Source organism: Centropristis striata, chromosome 17 (assembly GCF_030273125.1).
Source record: "Centropristis striata isolate RG_2023a ecotype Rhode Island chromosome 17, C.striata_1.0, whole genome shotgun sequence".
Taxonomy (NCBI): Eukaryota; Metazoa; Chordata; class Actinopteri; order Perciformes; family Serranidae; genus Centropristis; species Centropristis striata.
The window spans coordinates 9578641-9594853 of record NC_081533.1 but is presented as its reverse complement, the minus strand read 5'-3'; the positions used below and the strand labels follow the sequence as shown (position 1 = coordinate 9594853).

Genomic DNA, 16213 nt, shown 5'->3' with positions numbered 1-16213 from the left:
TTCTCCAAGATCTGGGTTACAAAGGGAGGGGAATAAAACACAAAATATCATGGATTTTTATTTAAAAATCATCAAAGGTCAAAAGGTTTGGATTGGATTGTTTTTTCTGCCTAAATGAGCCAATGAGACAACTGATAGATACTCAGTTGACCTGGAATATTAGATTAGATGAGATTGTGAAAGTTGTGAATATAAATTACAAAAAAGTAGTAATTTGAATGAAAAAGGAAAAATATTAATACAGATCAAGATGATATAAAAGCTAAAATGTAAAATTAAGTTTTCCTTTTTGTAATTTTTTTTGTTTTTCAGGTTAAAGGGGAAAAAGGCTAATAGTACAACGATATTGGTAACATAGGTGATATATTAGTGTAAAACAGAAAAGAAAAAACATGAAATTAAGGATTTCAATTGTTTTTTGAATCATTATATTACAATATGAACAATATTTCCTCAGAGGTGCAAAACGGAAAAAAAGTTTGGGTGTTGTCTAAATAAAGCAGAATGTGATCATTACTTAATTTTTACTGACATTTATTCAAGTAAAAACTGTACAAAGACACTATATTTATTCTACAAACTGTTCTATTTTTGGGGGGAATATACACACAATTCTGGATTTCCATCAAAACTGGAACAAATGTCCACTTGAAAGGTGAAACTGATTAGATTCGGGTGGTAAAAGGTCTTTTTTCAACCATAACTGGATAATTTATACAATAATAATGACAAAACTTTAACATCAAATAGGAGATACTTCACTGTGACATCATCATATTTTGAAAAAACACTCTTTTCTGACTGATATTTTGGTCGGATTTGGATTTTATTGAATTTTGACACTAACTTTAGGTGCCCTCGTTCGATGACTGTACAGATCTTCTGAGCTAATGGGTTAAATATACGTGTGAAACATCTCCATTTAAAAAAAAAGTGTAGCTTCTTGCAGCAATATCCATCCGAATTAAGATTTCTCTTCAATTCTCCAGTTGCTGAAGAAACCGCCGAACTTTGTTGTAGTTGCATTGATCAAATACCTGCACAGTACTCCACACATGTCTGCAACATTTATCAGAGGTGTTTATGACCGTGTTGGTATATTTACATAATCCCACTTTGATGCAATAAAATGATTAAAGTGAGAACTGAAAAACTGAAAAGTTTATCTGATTAGATAAGACATGTTGACAAAGTTTTCCTTTGGTGACATAATGTGCAGCTGAAAAAATATGTAATATATAGAGAGCAAAGAATATTTTTGTAGGCCGGCCTGGAAGTAGCATCTCCTCTGTTGAGAATTCTCCTATGGGATTTTTGCATTGGATTTTGGATCATTGCAGAAAATAAACTCTGTGGTAAACACACATTTCTGATGCTTACACGTTTTGTTCAGCAGGATAATATTCACAAATAAACACCACTTTTATTATGTTTGAAGTGCAGCCGACAGACGTTAGAAGCTAACGTTATGCTACCGTTAGCTTTAGATGCTCTCCGACAAGCTAACCAGCTTGACAAGCTATTGAAACCGTATCCTAATAAATTGTTTATTAACATAATTTATAATCTACAAGAGTTTGAAAGAGCTCTGAAAAACAAGACTAGAGGCTGTGAGGCGGACTAGTGAGGCGTTTAATGTCCTCGACAACCACTGTAGTCGCATTTAGCCACTTGTTAGCAACCGCCTTTTAAGAACAAGTAAAAACTTCAAAATTCACAAGTGGGGGGAATTACCAACGTGTTTTATGTCGTACAACAAAATCTCTTCAGCTTGTGTTCACCACAGACCTTATTTCAGGCATTTAACCACCAACACATTCAAAGTCCTCATTGAGTTTGAGAGGTTAGCCCAGGGAGCTAACATGCTAACTGACTTCCAGGTTTAAGAACTCATTCCAGTGGTGCACTATTGCAATATACAGCTCTTGAAAAATAAAGAGACTACTGCAAAATTATGTTTTGTTGGTTTTACTATTTATAGGTATGCGTTTGAGTAAAAAGAACATTTTGTGTTTCATTCTATAAATGAAAATGACAACTGGTCAAAATAAGAAAAATGGATGCAGTGTTTTCAGACTGCGTATAATGCAAAGAAAACATGTTCATATCCATTTTTAAATAATACAACACTAATATTTTAATTTAGGAAGAGTTTAGAAATCATTATTGGTGGGATAATCTCAATCTTTAATCACAGCAGTGGTTTTTATAATCTTCCTCATAGAATTTGGTTCAGGGGATCACCTGATCAGGGTCTCATTAAGGAGAATGAGGAGGCTTGTGTTGGAATGGATTGGCTGCTGTAGATGTAAAGATGCTGATTTATGAAACATTTGTGAGAATGGTCTCTTATTTTTTTCCAGAGCTGTATGTACAGGTGCATCTCAAGAGATTAGAATATAATGGAAATGTCCATTTCCAGTAGTTCAAGTCAAATAGCCCCAACCAAGTATTGAGTCATATAGATGGACATACTTTTCAGAGGCCAACATTTCCATATTAAACATACTTTTTAAAATTGGTCTTTTGTAATATTAACATTTTGTTGAGGCACTGAATTTTATGTCTTCATTAAATGTACGCCATAATCATTATAATTAGAAGAAATTAAATAAATGAAGACATGAAATGTTTCATTGTGTGTGTAATGGATCTATATAATGTGTTATCTCCACTTTTTGAATTGAATTACTGACATAAATAAACTTTTCTATGATATTCTAATTTATTGAGATGCACCTGTACTAGCGTGTTTTATGTCGTACAACAAAACGGGAACATCTCTTCAGCTTGTGTTAACCACAGACCTTATTTCAGACGTTCAACCACTAACACATTCAAAATCAGTGAGTTTGAGAGATTATGCAATACTCAGCATATTGCATAACGTTTCAAATGACTATTATCGTTTTGTGAGGCCTCTAGAGCTTCACATACATACTTATTAAAAAATAAGTGAAAAGAGGCTCGTATGAACACACTGGTAGCAGAACGAGCATGCTAACTGCCTCTGCCTCTCCTTCCTCTTCCTCTCTCCTCCCTGCCTCCACCTCTCCGCCCCTCTTTTCCTTCCTCCTCCTCTTCCTCCTCCTCCTCCCGCCAGGTGCTTTGGCTGGCCTGATTGACATTGCTGCTGATTGGATGAACGACCTGAAGGAGGGCATTTGTCTGAGCGCCATGTGGTTCAACCACGAGCAGTGCTGCTGGACGTCCAATGAGACCACCTTCGCTGAGCGGGACAAGTGTCCTCAGTGGAAGAGCTGGGCTGAGCTAATACTGGGGCAGGCTGAGGTAGACTAACACATGCTGGGACATCACTGCTGCTAATGCAAACTCAACACGTCCTCCATCGTTTCCTGTTGTCCTGATACGCTCAGTAAATAGCATATTTACAATGCATATAAAAAGTGTTCGCCCCCCTTTTGTTGCTTTTACACATGAAATCATGGTTGATATAATTTGGCTTTTTTGACAAGAATTTGCAAAAAAAAAAACCTCTTTAATATCAAAGTAAAAACAGATTTTTACAAAATAATGTAAATTAATTTAAGATGTATAAGGTAAGTTATATGACTGCAACTCAGTTACTTTAAAGGGGTTGAATAGTTATGCAATCATTTACTTTCCCTTGTATATGTTTAATTAATTTAAGCCCACCAGCAGCACAAAGGGCATAATATTTGCTTTCTTGGCAGGCTTTTAATTTGAAATATATGCAGGAAGTATTGGGATTCAATTGCATTATATTGAATGAATTCATATTTTTTAAATAAATAGAAAAAAACTATTTTTTTAATATATATGTATTTTAAATATATCAATAAATATATACAAAAATAAATGCGAGCATCAAATTATTTTTTATATTACATTTTTTATCCATATTTGTCTTCATACTTTCAAATTTAAATATTTCTTTTTACATTATATATTTGAAGAATTTAAAATATATAAATAAATATGTACAAAACTAAATTAAGCAACCAAATGTAAAAATTAAATGAAAATTATTTTTTGATTACATATTTGTTTTCACATTTTCAATTCATATATTATTTTATTTATTTTTATTTGATCTTTATATTTGTTATTCACTTACTATACTGTTAATTTCCCACACGTAGCTTAGCAGCGGTACCAAAAAGGAAAGAAAGTGGAAATAATGAATGGATCAGTGGAGAAATAAACCGATAAATTACACACACATATCTGCATGTTATACAGGTGCATCTCAACAAATTATAATATCATAGAAAAGTTTAGTTATGTCAGTAATTCAAGTCAAAAAAGTGGAAATAACACATAATATAGGTCCATTACACACAGAATGAAACATTTCATGTCTTAATTTATTTAATTTCTTCTAATTATAATGATCATGACTTACATTTAATGAAGACATAAAATTCAGTGTCTCAAAAAAAACGACTATTACAAAAGACCAATTTTAAAATGAATGTTTTTTTATATGGAAAAGTATGTCCATCTATATGACTCAATACTTGCTTGGAGTTATTTGACTTGAACTACTGGAAATGGACTTTTCCATCATATTCTAACGCAGTAGTTCTCAACCTTTTTGAGTCGCGACCCCCAATTTAACATGCATGTTGTCCGCGACCCCCGCTCACTGAACAGAATCTCACACGCACAGTTCAGATCACCCAAAAAAGAAAAAATGACCTAAAAAAGGAAACAAAATGACCAAAGAAGACACAAAATGACCAAAAAAAGGAAACCAAATTACCGAAAAAGATGAAAAATGACAAAAAAAGACATTATTGCATTATTTCATATTATTGTATAATCAGATGTAGAAACCTGGTTGACTGAAATACATCATACAATGTGTTGCAGTGAGTTTAACAGGGTTGTAATAAGTTGAATAAAGTCACAAATTGACCACAAAATGACCAAAAAAAGACACAAATTACTAAAAAAAGACAACATTACCAAAAAAGACACAAAATGATCAAAAAAAGACACAAAATTACCAAAAAAACACACAAAATGACCAAAAAACACACAAAATAACCCAAAAAAGACATTAAGTGACCAAAAAGACTAAAACACATTAACACATGAACACTTTAACACAGTGGAGACAGAGCTGACTTCCAAAATGATTTGGCGACCCCCAGAAACCATCTCGCGACCCCAATTGGGGTCCTGACCCCAAGGTTGAGAATAGCTGTTGTAACGTATTGAGATGCACCTGTATATATCATTTTTGGTTCCAGTGAGTTTAAAGGTGTTGACTTCTCCTTCCTCTCCTCCCTGCAGGGGCCCGGCTCGTACATCATGAACTACTTCATGTACATCTACTGGGCTCTGTCCTTCGCCTTCCTGGCCGTCTGTCTGGTGAAAGTGTTCGCTCCGTACGCCTGCGGCTCGGGGATCCCTGAGGTGAGGAAAAAAAGTCAAATTCTTGTACAGTTAAACCCTTGTCAGGTGCACCTAAAACCAGTGGTGGAAAAAGTGTTCAGATCTCTTACTTCAGTAAAAGTTCTAATACCACACTGTGAAATTACTCCACTACGAGTAAAAGTCCTGCATTCAAAACCCACTGAAGTAAAAGTATGAAAGTATCAGCATCAAAATGTACTTAAAGTATCAAAAGTAAAAGTACTTGTTATAGAGAATGGACCGTCTCAGATTGTTTCATATATTCTAAATATATTATTAAATTAGTTGTATTGATGCATTTATATCAGCAGTATTTTAATCAATTTGAAGCCCATTTAACGGCTGTTTTAATTCACACACAAATACACTTTTATATCATGTTCATATTTTTGTTTTTATATTGTTATTTTTGTTATTGTCATTATAACTTGTTGATGATGTTATGCATATGTTTTTTTCTATTATCAGTTTGTTATTACTTTCTTTTAACTATGAAATTTTAGGTGGAGGCTTTAATAAGCCCATCTCGGCTTTCTGCCTCTCCCTGCACTTTACACTATTTGTTATCTTTGTCATTTTATGTAATTCTAAATGTGCAAATAAATAAACCTAAACCTAAATAAACCTAAACCTAAATGTTCTCAATGTATGGCTAATTTAAATACTTAGTGTACTGTTGATGAGGTTAAATCAAATAAAAGAAAAAAGTCTAATCACTTTAAATGTATCATTTATCATTACATATTATATCAACTTAAGTAACAGTATTAACACATACTGAAATTACTCCACAAGTAAAATTCATACTTAAGTAAAAGTACAAAAGTATCAGCATCAAAATATACTTTAAGTATCAAAAGTACTCTTCATAAAGAATGACCCCACTCAGGTTGTTTTATATATTCTAAATACACTATTGGATTATTTGTATTGATGCATTTATGTAAATAGTGCTTTCATTTTCTCAGCGTAGGGCTCATTTTAACTACTTAATATACAGTTATGAGGTTTAATAAATAAATAAAAAGTCTAATCACTTCAAATTTACCATGTTTTTTTATGTTAAATCTCAATTTGTAAAGTAACTAAAGCTGTCAGCTAAAAGTAGAGGAGTAAAAAGTACAAATATTGCCTCAAAATGTAGTGTAGTAGAAGTATAAAGTGCCTTAAAAGTGTACTTAAGTACAGTACTTGAGTAAATGTACTTAGTTACATTCCACCGCTGGTTAAAACAGGCGTGCGGCTGCATGCAGGGATCATTTTGAAACCTCCAGTTCTTGTGAGAAAACTCCAGCTTTCATTCTTTTTGCCACTATCAGTTTTATCAGACTAATGAGGTGAGCAGGCTGAGTGCCTCTCCTCTCTCTCTGTGTCTCAGAGATTTTGCAGGATTCCTGCAGTTTATTGATGTTCCTTTTCATCCCTCGACTCTCTCATTTTCTCTTGTGCCCGATCAATTTGCTCTGGGTGTCAGAAACTGGAAGCGGCACATAAAACAGAGAGCCAATAAATCTCCGCAGCTGCCTCTAACCCTGCATGAAAGTGATCTAATTAGTTATGTGCACTCAGTGAGATCCTCGCAGCGTGTTTTCATGCTTACGGGGGGTTTCCCTTTAATGTCTTCAAGTGGATTAAAGTTGTTGCATCAGTGGGCAGCCAGGAGATGAGACGGGGCTGAAAAAAGTCAGTTTGTGGGCTGAGTTTTCCAAAAAATGCTCCTTTTGTTGCCATCGGAGCAAGAGAGCTGGGACTGCATTGCAGAGCAAAGAGTGTTATAGATGGCAGCTTTGAACATGACGACATGGAAACAGAGAGAGATGCAGCTGAAGAAAAACCTGAGTGGATTTCTTTAACCCTCCGGATCCTGAAGCAGTTTCACTCCTGTCACATTTTACTCACTGTGGCCTTGTATTTCACTGCAATATATAAAATATATATGAAATCTATAAGTCCTGCAGCAAAGATTATATATATTTATTTTATGTATTGCAGTGAAATACAAGGCCACAGTGAGTAAAATGTAAAAAGAGCAAAAACACCCTGATTGTCTTGGGTTCAGAGGGTTAAATTGACCTATTGCATTCATAAAAAAAATAACATTTTCACAAGGAAGTGAGTTCTGGGGCTTTACAAAATAAATCAAAAAAAATTTGAGTAGAATAATTGATTGATAATTACTTGCACACTATTTTTATTTTTTCGTTCGATATATACAAATGGACACGATAGTTTTTTCTGGACTTAATATATTGTCGTTTACATGTGTGACTTTTTGTGCTTTTCCCAAGCAGCCATTCCTTCTGTTTATATTATTTTAATAATAAAATAATATAATACGTAATGATTATCTCATTGCAATGTTTTGTTAACGGAGCCTGAAAGTCTATGATATTTTAATATTTTTTTCCACGTTTCAATTCCAATGTTTAATATTCTTTAGATTTAAAAATCCATTGCTGTGGAAAAGGATGTACTTATTATGCTCTAATATCGTTATAAAACTAAAACAACATTGATACAACAATACTATCGTTTATCCTGATAGTTTCTGGGAAAATATATCGTCCTAAAAAATGTGTTACTGTGCCAGGCCTACTTGTAGCTCCACTTCAAGTTTAATCTCCTCTCTCCACAGATCAAGACCATCCTGAGTGGGTTCATCATCCGCGGCTACCTGGGCAAGTGGACCCTGATGATCAAGACCATCACTCTGGTGCTGGCGGTGGCGTCTGGCCTCAGCCTGGGGAAGGAGGGCCCGCTGGTCCACGTGGCCTGCTGCTGCGGGAACATCTTCTCCTACCTTTTCCCCAAGTACAGCAAGAACGAGGCCAAGAAACGAGAGGTGGGAGAACAAATAATCCCCTGTTATACCTGTTTGACTGTGTTTCTGGTAGGGATGGGCGTTTGGGAGAAACCTGCCAACTCCAGCATCTATAACGTTAATGATCGATTAATCGATCAATCGATTAAATGCTGCATGCATACATGGGCAAAATAAAATATACAGTCATGGAAAAAATTATTAGACCATTGTTTAAATTTCTTGTTCATTTTAATGCCTGGTACAACTGAAGGTACATTTGTTTGGACAAATAAAAGTTTAATGTAAGAGCGGATATCTAGACATTTTCCATGGTTTTCTTGATAGTGATTTTGGTTATTATCAAGAAAATTACTCGTTAAACTAACTCGCTTGACATTAAACTGTACAGATAACGTCAAGGTTTAGGTTCAATGTTTTATGTTTTAGCCCCCGATGGTTAGTTTTCACAGTAATCTTCATATTTAAATGTGTTTTGTGTTTAAATAAGTTTTGGATAAAATTAAACCTAGTCATGCTAGCAAGGTTTGATACAGTAAGCTAGTTTTGCTCAAATTAATACTCTTGTATTTCTGTGTGTTTTCTAGTTGAGTGTGCTTGAAAGAGCACACTCAACTCTCAACACTCGACTATTACTAAACTATACTATTCACCAGGCCTAATCCTAGATTTCTGTGTTTTTTTCGGTCGACTACTCTTCCCAGAGTTTTGGTTGCACATTCACTAAAAAGGTATCAAAAATTTCGGCTCAGCCATGACAAGTATGATGTTACTTTTCTAAGGGCTTCGGCAAACGGTTTTAAAATGATTCTGCCCAATTAAATCCCCCCAATGTTATCTTATGGAGAGGCTAGAGTGAATAACATCATAGCTAGAGTGCACAGAGAGAGAAAATTATCAAAAGATAAATTTGGAAACTGCACTCGAGGACGCAGATGCCACTCTACAGAAATAATTTATACATAGAAACATAGGAAAATTTGTCTTCTCACTCACATTCGTCTGCTAACTGTCTGAGTTATAGTTTGGCCGTAGGACACACAGATGCGCCACCAACACGCATCCACAGCCTCATAGACTGCCATGGTAAACAGGCAGGAAAATTTCTGGAAGAAAGCAGAGGTACAAGTTTCTTCCGATCGCTGTAAAAAAAATAGTTTCTTCATTTTTCTTCACAAAACACACATGTAGACGTTCAGGAAGAATTCAGGATGCTTAAAGTGAAGTCGGTTCAATGATAGGAACTACGGTTTGGCCAAAACTGCTTTCTGTTCGAGGGGCACTTTTTAGCTGTTTTTCTGTCTCTCTCAGTGGCATCAAATGTCACAGGAGCAGTTGATTGCAGTTGATTGCTCAGCTCTGATTGGTGGCCGCCACCTGGCCCTGGTTGCTTGGCTACGAAAGCCTGCCCCCTCATAGAAAAAATTAAAATGAAACAATACACAAATCGATTAAAAATTCCACGTCAACGACCAAATTCTTAAAGACCATTAATCATTCAGCGATTATATTTTCCCATCCCTAGTTTCAGGCCCATCTCATCAGTTTTTGTTTTCCTCTCAGGTACTTTCTGCTGCGTCAGCGGCCGGCGTGTCCGTTGCGTTTGGAGCCCCGATCGGAGGAGTTCTCTTCAGCTTGGAGGAGGTACGGCGGCTTCACTTTCATGCTCTGAAATCACAACATACCTCAGGATAACGCATTATAGTGAACATCTCCTCTGTCTTCTCCAGGTGAGCTACTACTTTCCTCTGAAAACACTGTGGCGCTCCTTCTTCGCCGCCCTGGTGGCGGCCTTCGTGCTGCGCTCCATCAACCCGTTCGGGAACAGCCGCCTGGTGCTCTTCTACGTGGAGTACCACACCCCCTGGTACCTGTTCGAGCTCATCCCGTTCATCCTGCTGGGAGTCTTCGGAGGACTCTGGGGCGCCTTCTTCATCCGAGCCAACATCGCTTGGTGCAGGCGGCGCAAGTCGACACGCTTCGGTGAGTACGCTCTCGTCTCCAGGCGTGAAGGTGGAGGGAGCTGTGGGAGCTGATGGGTCTGTCTGGAAGATCGCTGCCAGTGAAGTCGGATAACTACACAAGTTTAATGTTTCAGGATGACGGCTTTATCGTTTCTGTCATCTTTAATGTTACGAGCATTATGGAGCAAAGGTGAATGACTAATGATGAGTCACAGATGTGCTAGAAAAAAGATAGTTGTCGAAATATAAAGAAGAATAAAAAAAAAACAATGAAATAGTGAATATATATATAAAACATTTATTGATTTATTTCTTTATATATTTAAAAGACATTTTCGGAAAAGAAAGTGGAAAGCATCGAAAGATTTTCAGCTTGGCACTTAGGAGAATAAAAAAAGTGACAAATAAATAAATAAAAGGGATAAATAAATAAATTGCATTATTTAAAAAAACTGAAAAATTCTATATAAATCATTTTTTTATATATTTGAAATATATCATTAAATATATACAAAATAATGAAACTTCTTTATTCATTCAGTTTTATTTTGTTTATATTTGTCTACATATTTTCCAAATCATATATATTTTTATTTACAATATGTATTTATTATTCACTTACTACTCTGTTATTTCTTTTTCTTATTATTTCTTTTTTTCTTTTTTTTAAATGTATTATTTGTTCTTACTTATTACTCTATTTCTACATATTTTGCTAAATGATATTGTAGAATATTTAATTTATTTCTTTATTATTTTACTTATTCTTATTCTTTTACAGATTTAATTGTTTTTATGGCACTCCTACGACTGACATATGGAGTGTTTTTTATCTAAATTAACAGTTTTATTCACAGGTTAAAGTCCTGTGTTGGTTCAGAAGGGATCTCATAAATCTGCATCAGTAGTTAATTTGAGATGCTGGATAGAATAGAATAATAGAATAATAGCACAACGAAATTGGAGTGCAACTCCCATAATGAATAAAACAAATATAGAACAACAACACGCAAACACTTAAGGACAATAAGGTATAGAGGTATAAAAATTATAAAATATGACAGCAAGAATAAATAATTGAATGGCAAAAAATACTGACTATAGAATAAATAGCTCTGTATGTAAAGGAGGCGAATGAGGATGAGTGCTCACATCCTGACATGTTTCTCTCCGTTCAGGAAAGTACCCGGTGTTGGAGGTCATCTTGGTGGCGGCCATCACCGCCGTGGTCGCCTTCCCGAACCCGTACACTCGTCAGAACACCAGCGAGCTGATCAAGGAGCTGTTCACCGACTGCGGCCCGCTGGAGTCCTCGCAGCTCTGCCAGTACCGCGCCCAGATGAACGGCAGCAAGGCCTTCACCGACAACCCCAACCGACCGGCGGGGCCCGGCGTCTACGCCGCCATGTGGCAGCTCTGCCTGGCGCTCATCTTCAAGATCATCATGACCATATTCACCTTCGGACTCAAGGTCCGCCCTGGTTCTTATTTTCTTTCAGAGAAAAAAGTCTGTTGATTGTCAGATTGGCACTTCAAAGAATAGCAAAAGAAAGCAACAGGAGAAAGAATGAAAAAATAGAGAAATATATGAATAAAAGGATGAAATAAATGAATTAAAATTATATTGAATAAATTAATATTTTTTTAATAAATGGAAAATTTGGATTTAAATATTATAATATATATTTTAAAATATATATATTTTCAATATATCAATAAATATATCCAAAAGTAGATGTGAAAATCAAATGTAAATTATTTTTTACTCTATTATATTTTGTTTATATGTTTCTTCATACTTTCTAATGTATATATTTTTATTTATTTGTATTCATATATTTTTTTAATATATATAAATAAACATACAAAACTAAATGAACAAATAAATGTGAATATCAAATGAGAATATTTATTATTTATTTATTTGTCTTCATAGTTTCCAATGTATATATTTTATTTATTTGTCTTTACATTATATATTTGTTGTTCTCTTACTATTCTATTTTATAAAATCTACTTTATTTCTATTTATTTTTCCACTTTTTTATTCATTATAGTTCCTTTGTTTATTTATCTACATTTCTACATATTTAATTTACTTCTTTTTTATTTTATTATTCTTCTTTTCTCATTTATTTTCTTATTCTTTCACAGATTACAGACACAGATCACTAAAACTGCTTCTTGTTTCTGACCCTCAGGTTCCGTCGGGTTTGTTCATCCCCAGCATGGCCATCGGGGCGATCGCCGGGCGGATCGTTGGCATCGCCGTGGAGCAGCTGGCGTATTATCACCACGACTGGTTCCTGTTCAAAGAGTGGTGCGAGGTGGGAGCAGACTGCATCACCCCGGGGCTCTACGCCATGGTGGGCGCCGCCGCGTGTCTGGGTGAGTCTGCAGGCGTCACAATGATCGAGTATCGATGGAACACTTAGATAATGTTCTTTAACATTTGATTGAGTTGGAGCGTTTTGGGTATTTATGCTTTTTCATGAGCAGGATTGGTTTATAGGATATAGAGAAATCTTGGGATATGATGTTGTTGCAGGTATTTAATTCACTACAGTAGACAAAAAACAACATCCTGATCAGGTTTTTTATTTTTATTTTTAATTAAAAATTATTCTAAAATTACAGTGCATTTGCAACATGTAACATATATGACACAAAAAGTTTACCATTTGTACTTTTTTTATTTTTTATTTTTTTTATTTCATGGCAGATATGCATATAAAGTATATGAGCAATAATATTTGAGCTTGTACCTAAAAAAAAAACCCAATAAAAACAAAAAAAATTGTGCATGTTCAAACTGAACAAGAAGAAACAAAAATGTCCTAAAGATAAAAACCTTGCATCATATTATTGTTACTTGATAAAAAGAAAACTGACAAATGTAACGAGTAAAATTATGTAACTAAAGTGGTGGATAATAAGGTTTTTTAATAGACCTAATGACTTTGAAGAAATATGTTTTTGCACCTTTTTTTTTGTTTTTATATTTTTTAAGGCAAATTTATCTCTGGTATTTAACAGTTTGGATATTTTATGTCTTAATGTTCATTCTGTTACATAAAAATAGAAATTTATTTCAATAAAATCTTTGAAATGAATAATAAATGTGGAAATATGAAGATCATTTATATATTATTATATACATTATATAAAACAAACAATTATATATATAATATATATATATATTATAAATATATTTAAAAGAAAAATTAATTCTGAGAAAGAAGCAGAAAAAAGAAGGACTGCCTGAAGTCAGTTGATTGTCATCCTGGCACAGAAATTTTAAAATAAATAAATTGTAAAAAAGAATATTTTTAAATATACTGAAATGTTTGTTTTTTAAATATTTTTATAAAAATATTTATATATATATATATATATAGACATAAAATAATAATTAATTATATATATATATATATGTGAAATATACAAAAATAAATGTGAAAATCAAATGGAAATTATTTTCCATTATATTATATTTTTTTATATAATTTTATATCTGCCTTCATACTGTCCAAATTATATATTTTTATTTAATTTTATTTACAACATATATTTATTATTCACTTACTAATCTTTGTTTCTATGACGATATTTGTGTGTGTTTTTGTGTATTCCTCCTCTCTGGTCTCTCCAGGCGGTGTGACCCGTATGACCGTCTCTCTGGTCGTCATCGTCTTCGAGCTGACCGGCGGGCTGGAGTACATCGTCCCGCTCATGGCCGCCGTCATGACCAGCAAGTGGGTGGGTGACGCCTTCGGCCGCGAGGGAATCTACGAGGCCCACATCCGTCTGAACGGGTACCCCTTCCTGGACGCCAAGGAGGAGTTCACACACACCACGCTGGCCCGGGAGGTGATGAGGCCTCGGCGCAGCGACGCGCCGCTAGCGGTGCTGACGCAGGACGACCTGACGGTGGAGGAACTGCAGAGCACCATCAACGAAACCAGTTATAATGGTTTCCCTGTGATAGTGTCCAAGGAGTCCCAGAGGCTGGTGGGCTTCGCTCTGCGCAGGGACATCACTATCGCTATCGGTATGACATCAAACTGAGATTGTTGGCTGACTGTTAATCCATATATATGGGAATGTAGTGTTTTAAATAACAAGTTTATTTCTTAAACCTCTGAACCCTGTCAATGTTCCTAAAAGTGTGTATTTAACAAATTGCCAAAAATACACTGTTTATCATAGAAAAATACAACCGGCATCAACATCAGAGTACGGTCCTTGAACGTATCTTTGGTTAAGAACTTTTTCATTAGAAAAAGTAACCAAATACAGATTAAATTTGTGATATTTCTACAAAATAGAACGTTGCCAAAAATTAACCATTTGTAATAACTAAATTGTTAACTGTTAAAAACATTAAATTCTGCTCCCCAGCGACACTGTGAAGCCATGATTGATTCTGCTGAGACGAACCTGACAAACGTGACAAATATTCACTGAAAATCTTTTTACACAGAGCTGAGAGGAGAGGACAGGAAAGATCGTAACATTGTAAATGGTTCAATATGTATAAAATGTGAAGACCCAATTATTTTTTATAAATTATTTTCTCCATTATTCATGACACTTGTGGGCACTTGGAAAAGTGTTTTATATATATAAATTGTATTTTAATCCAATTTAAAAAGTAATTTTAAATTCAACTTGCGTTTTTTTTCTTTTTTTTATGATTTATGTCATTATAACTGTGTTATTCTGCACAAAAGACATGTTCGAGTTGTTTCCAATTCTAGCCATGATTGTGCTGATTCCACAGAGCTGCTATAGATTTTATATATATTATATATGTTGCAGTGAAATACAAGGCCACAGTAATTATGTAAGTAAAATGTTAAAAGAGCAAAAAATGACACTGGCCTATGGCTTGTTGGGCTTCTGGGGGTTAATTTCTTGTCTAAATATTTATTTATTAATAATAAGCAACAAATAAATTAATAAATAATTACTTATTGGTCAGGCGGGGTGAGGAGAAGGAACACAAAACACTAAATCACCAAAATGACAAATACTGATATATTTCATTACATGAGTAATAAAATTGCTCGTTAAGTCACCTTGGGAAAAAACATCTGCTAAATAAATCAAGACAATCACTCTCTTGTCTCTCTCTCAGGAATTTGACTCCATTTTTACAGTGTTCAGTTAAACGCAGAATAAACTGAGCAATAAGTTACAGAAAAAATGCATAAATAAATACTAACCAGAAATGTACATATACACATTGTGACGCTATAAACAATATATACAAGCAGTGGATGATTTGTCTTGACCTTTTGGATCACTGTTTATCTTTGATCATTTCTCATCAGAAAACGCTCGCCGTAAGCAGGAGGGCATCATGTTGAACTCCCGGGTTTACTTCACTCAGCACGCTCCCACCCTGCCCGCCGACAGCCCCCGCCCCCTCAAACTGCGCTCCATCCTCGACATGAGCCCCTTCACCGTCACCGACCACACGCCCATGGAGATCGTGGTGGACATCTTCAGGAAGCTCGGGCTGCGCCAGTGCCTGGTCACTCACAACGGGTGAGTAGGACGGTTTAAACTTAGGAGGAGGATGAACAGGTACATGTCAAAAAATTAGAATATTGTGAAAAAGTCAATATTTTTTGTCAATCATTTCCGGAAGTGAAACTCATACATTATACAGATTCATTACACATAGAGTGAAATATTTTAAGCCTGTATTATTTCTTGTAATTTTGATGATTATGGCTTACAGATAATGAAAACACAAAACTCACTGTCTCAGAATATAAGAATATTACATAAGATCAATAAAGAAAAAGGATATTTTAAACAAATGTCAGGCTTCTGAAAAGTTTCTTCATTTCTATACACTCAGTACTTGGTTGGGCTCCTTTTGCATTAATTACTGCATTAATACTTGGCGGCATGGAGGAGATCAGCCTACAGCACCATGTTGCTCTGATAGCAGCCTTCAGGTCATCTGGTGTCTCTGACCTCCTCTTGACAACAGCCCATAGACTCCTAT

The 16213-nt window shown here is 34.9% G+C and overlaps 1 protein-coding gene across 7 annotated transcripts in view; it reads left to right on the top strand.

The window, feature by feature from the left end:
* Positions 1–16213, top strand: part of clcn3 (chloride channel 3) — a 69073-nt gene that overhangs the window by 41195 nt on the left and 11665 nt on the right. For all 7 annotated transcript variants that reach the window (XM_059354185.1, XM_059354183.1, XM_059354188.1 and 4 more), the window contains 9 exons: positions 3104–3291; positions 5284–5406; positions 8042–8248; positions 9791–9871; positions 9958–10210; positions 11370–11662; positions 12393–12579; positions 13844–14242; positions 15528–15744. In XM_059354185.1, the coding sequence (XP_059210168.1) occupies positions 3104–3291; positions 5284–5406; positions 8042–8248; positions 9791–9871; positions 9958–10210; positions 11370–11662; positions 12393–12579; positions 13844–14242; positions 15528–15744 (1948 nt within the window). The remainder of the gene's footprint in view (positions 1–3103; positions 3292–5283; positions 5407–8041; positions 8249–9790; positions 9872–9957; positions 10211–11369; positions 11663–12392; positions 12580–13843; positions 14243–15527; positions 15745–16213) is intronic.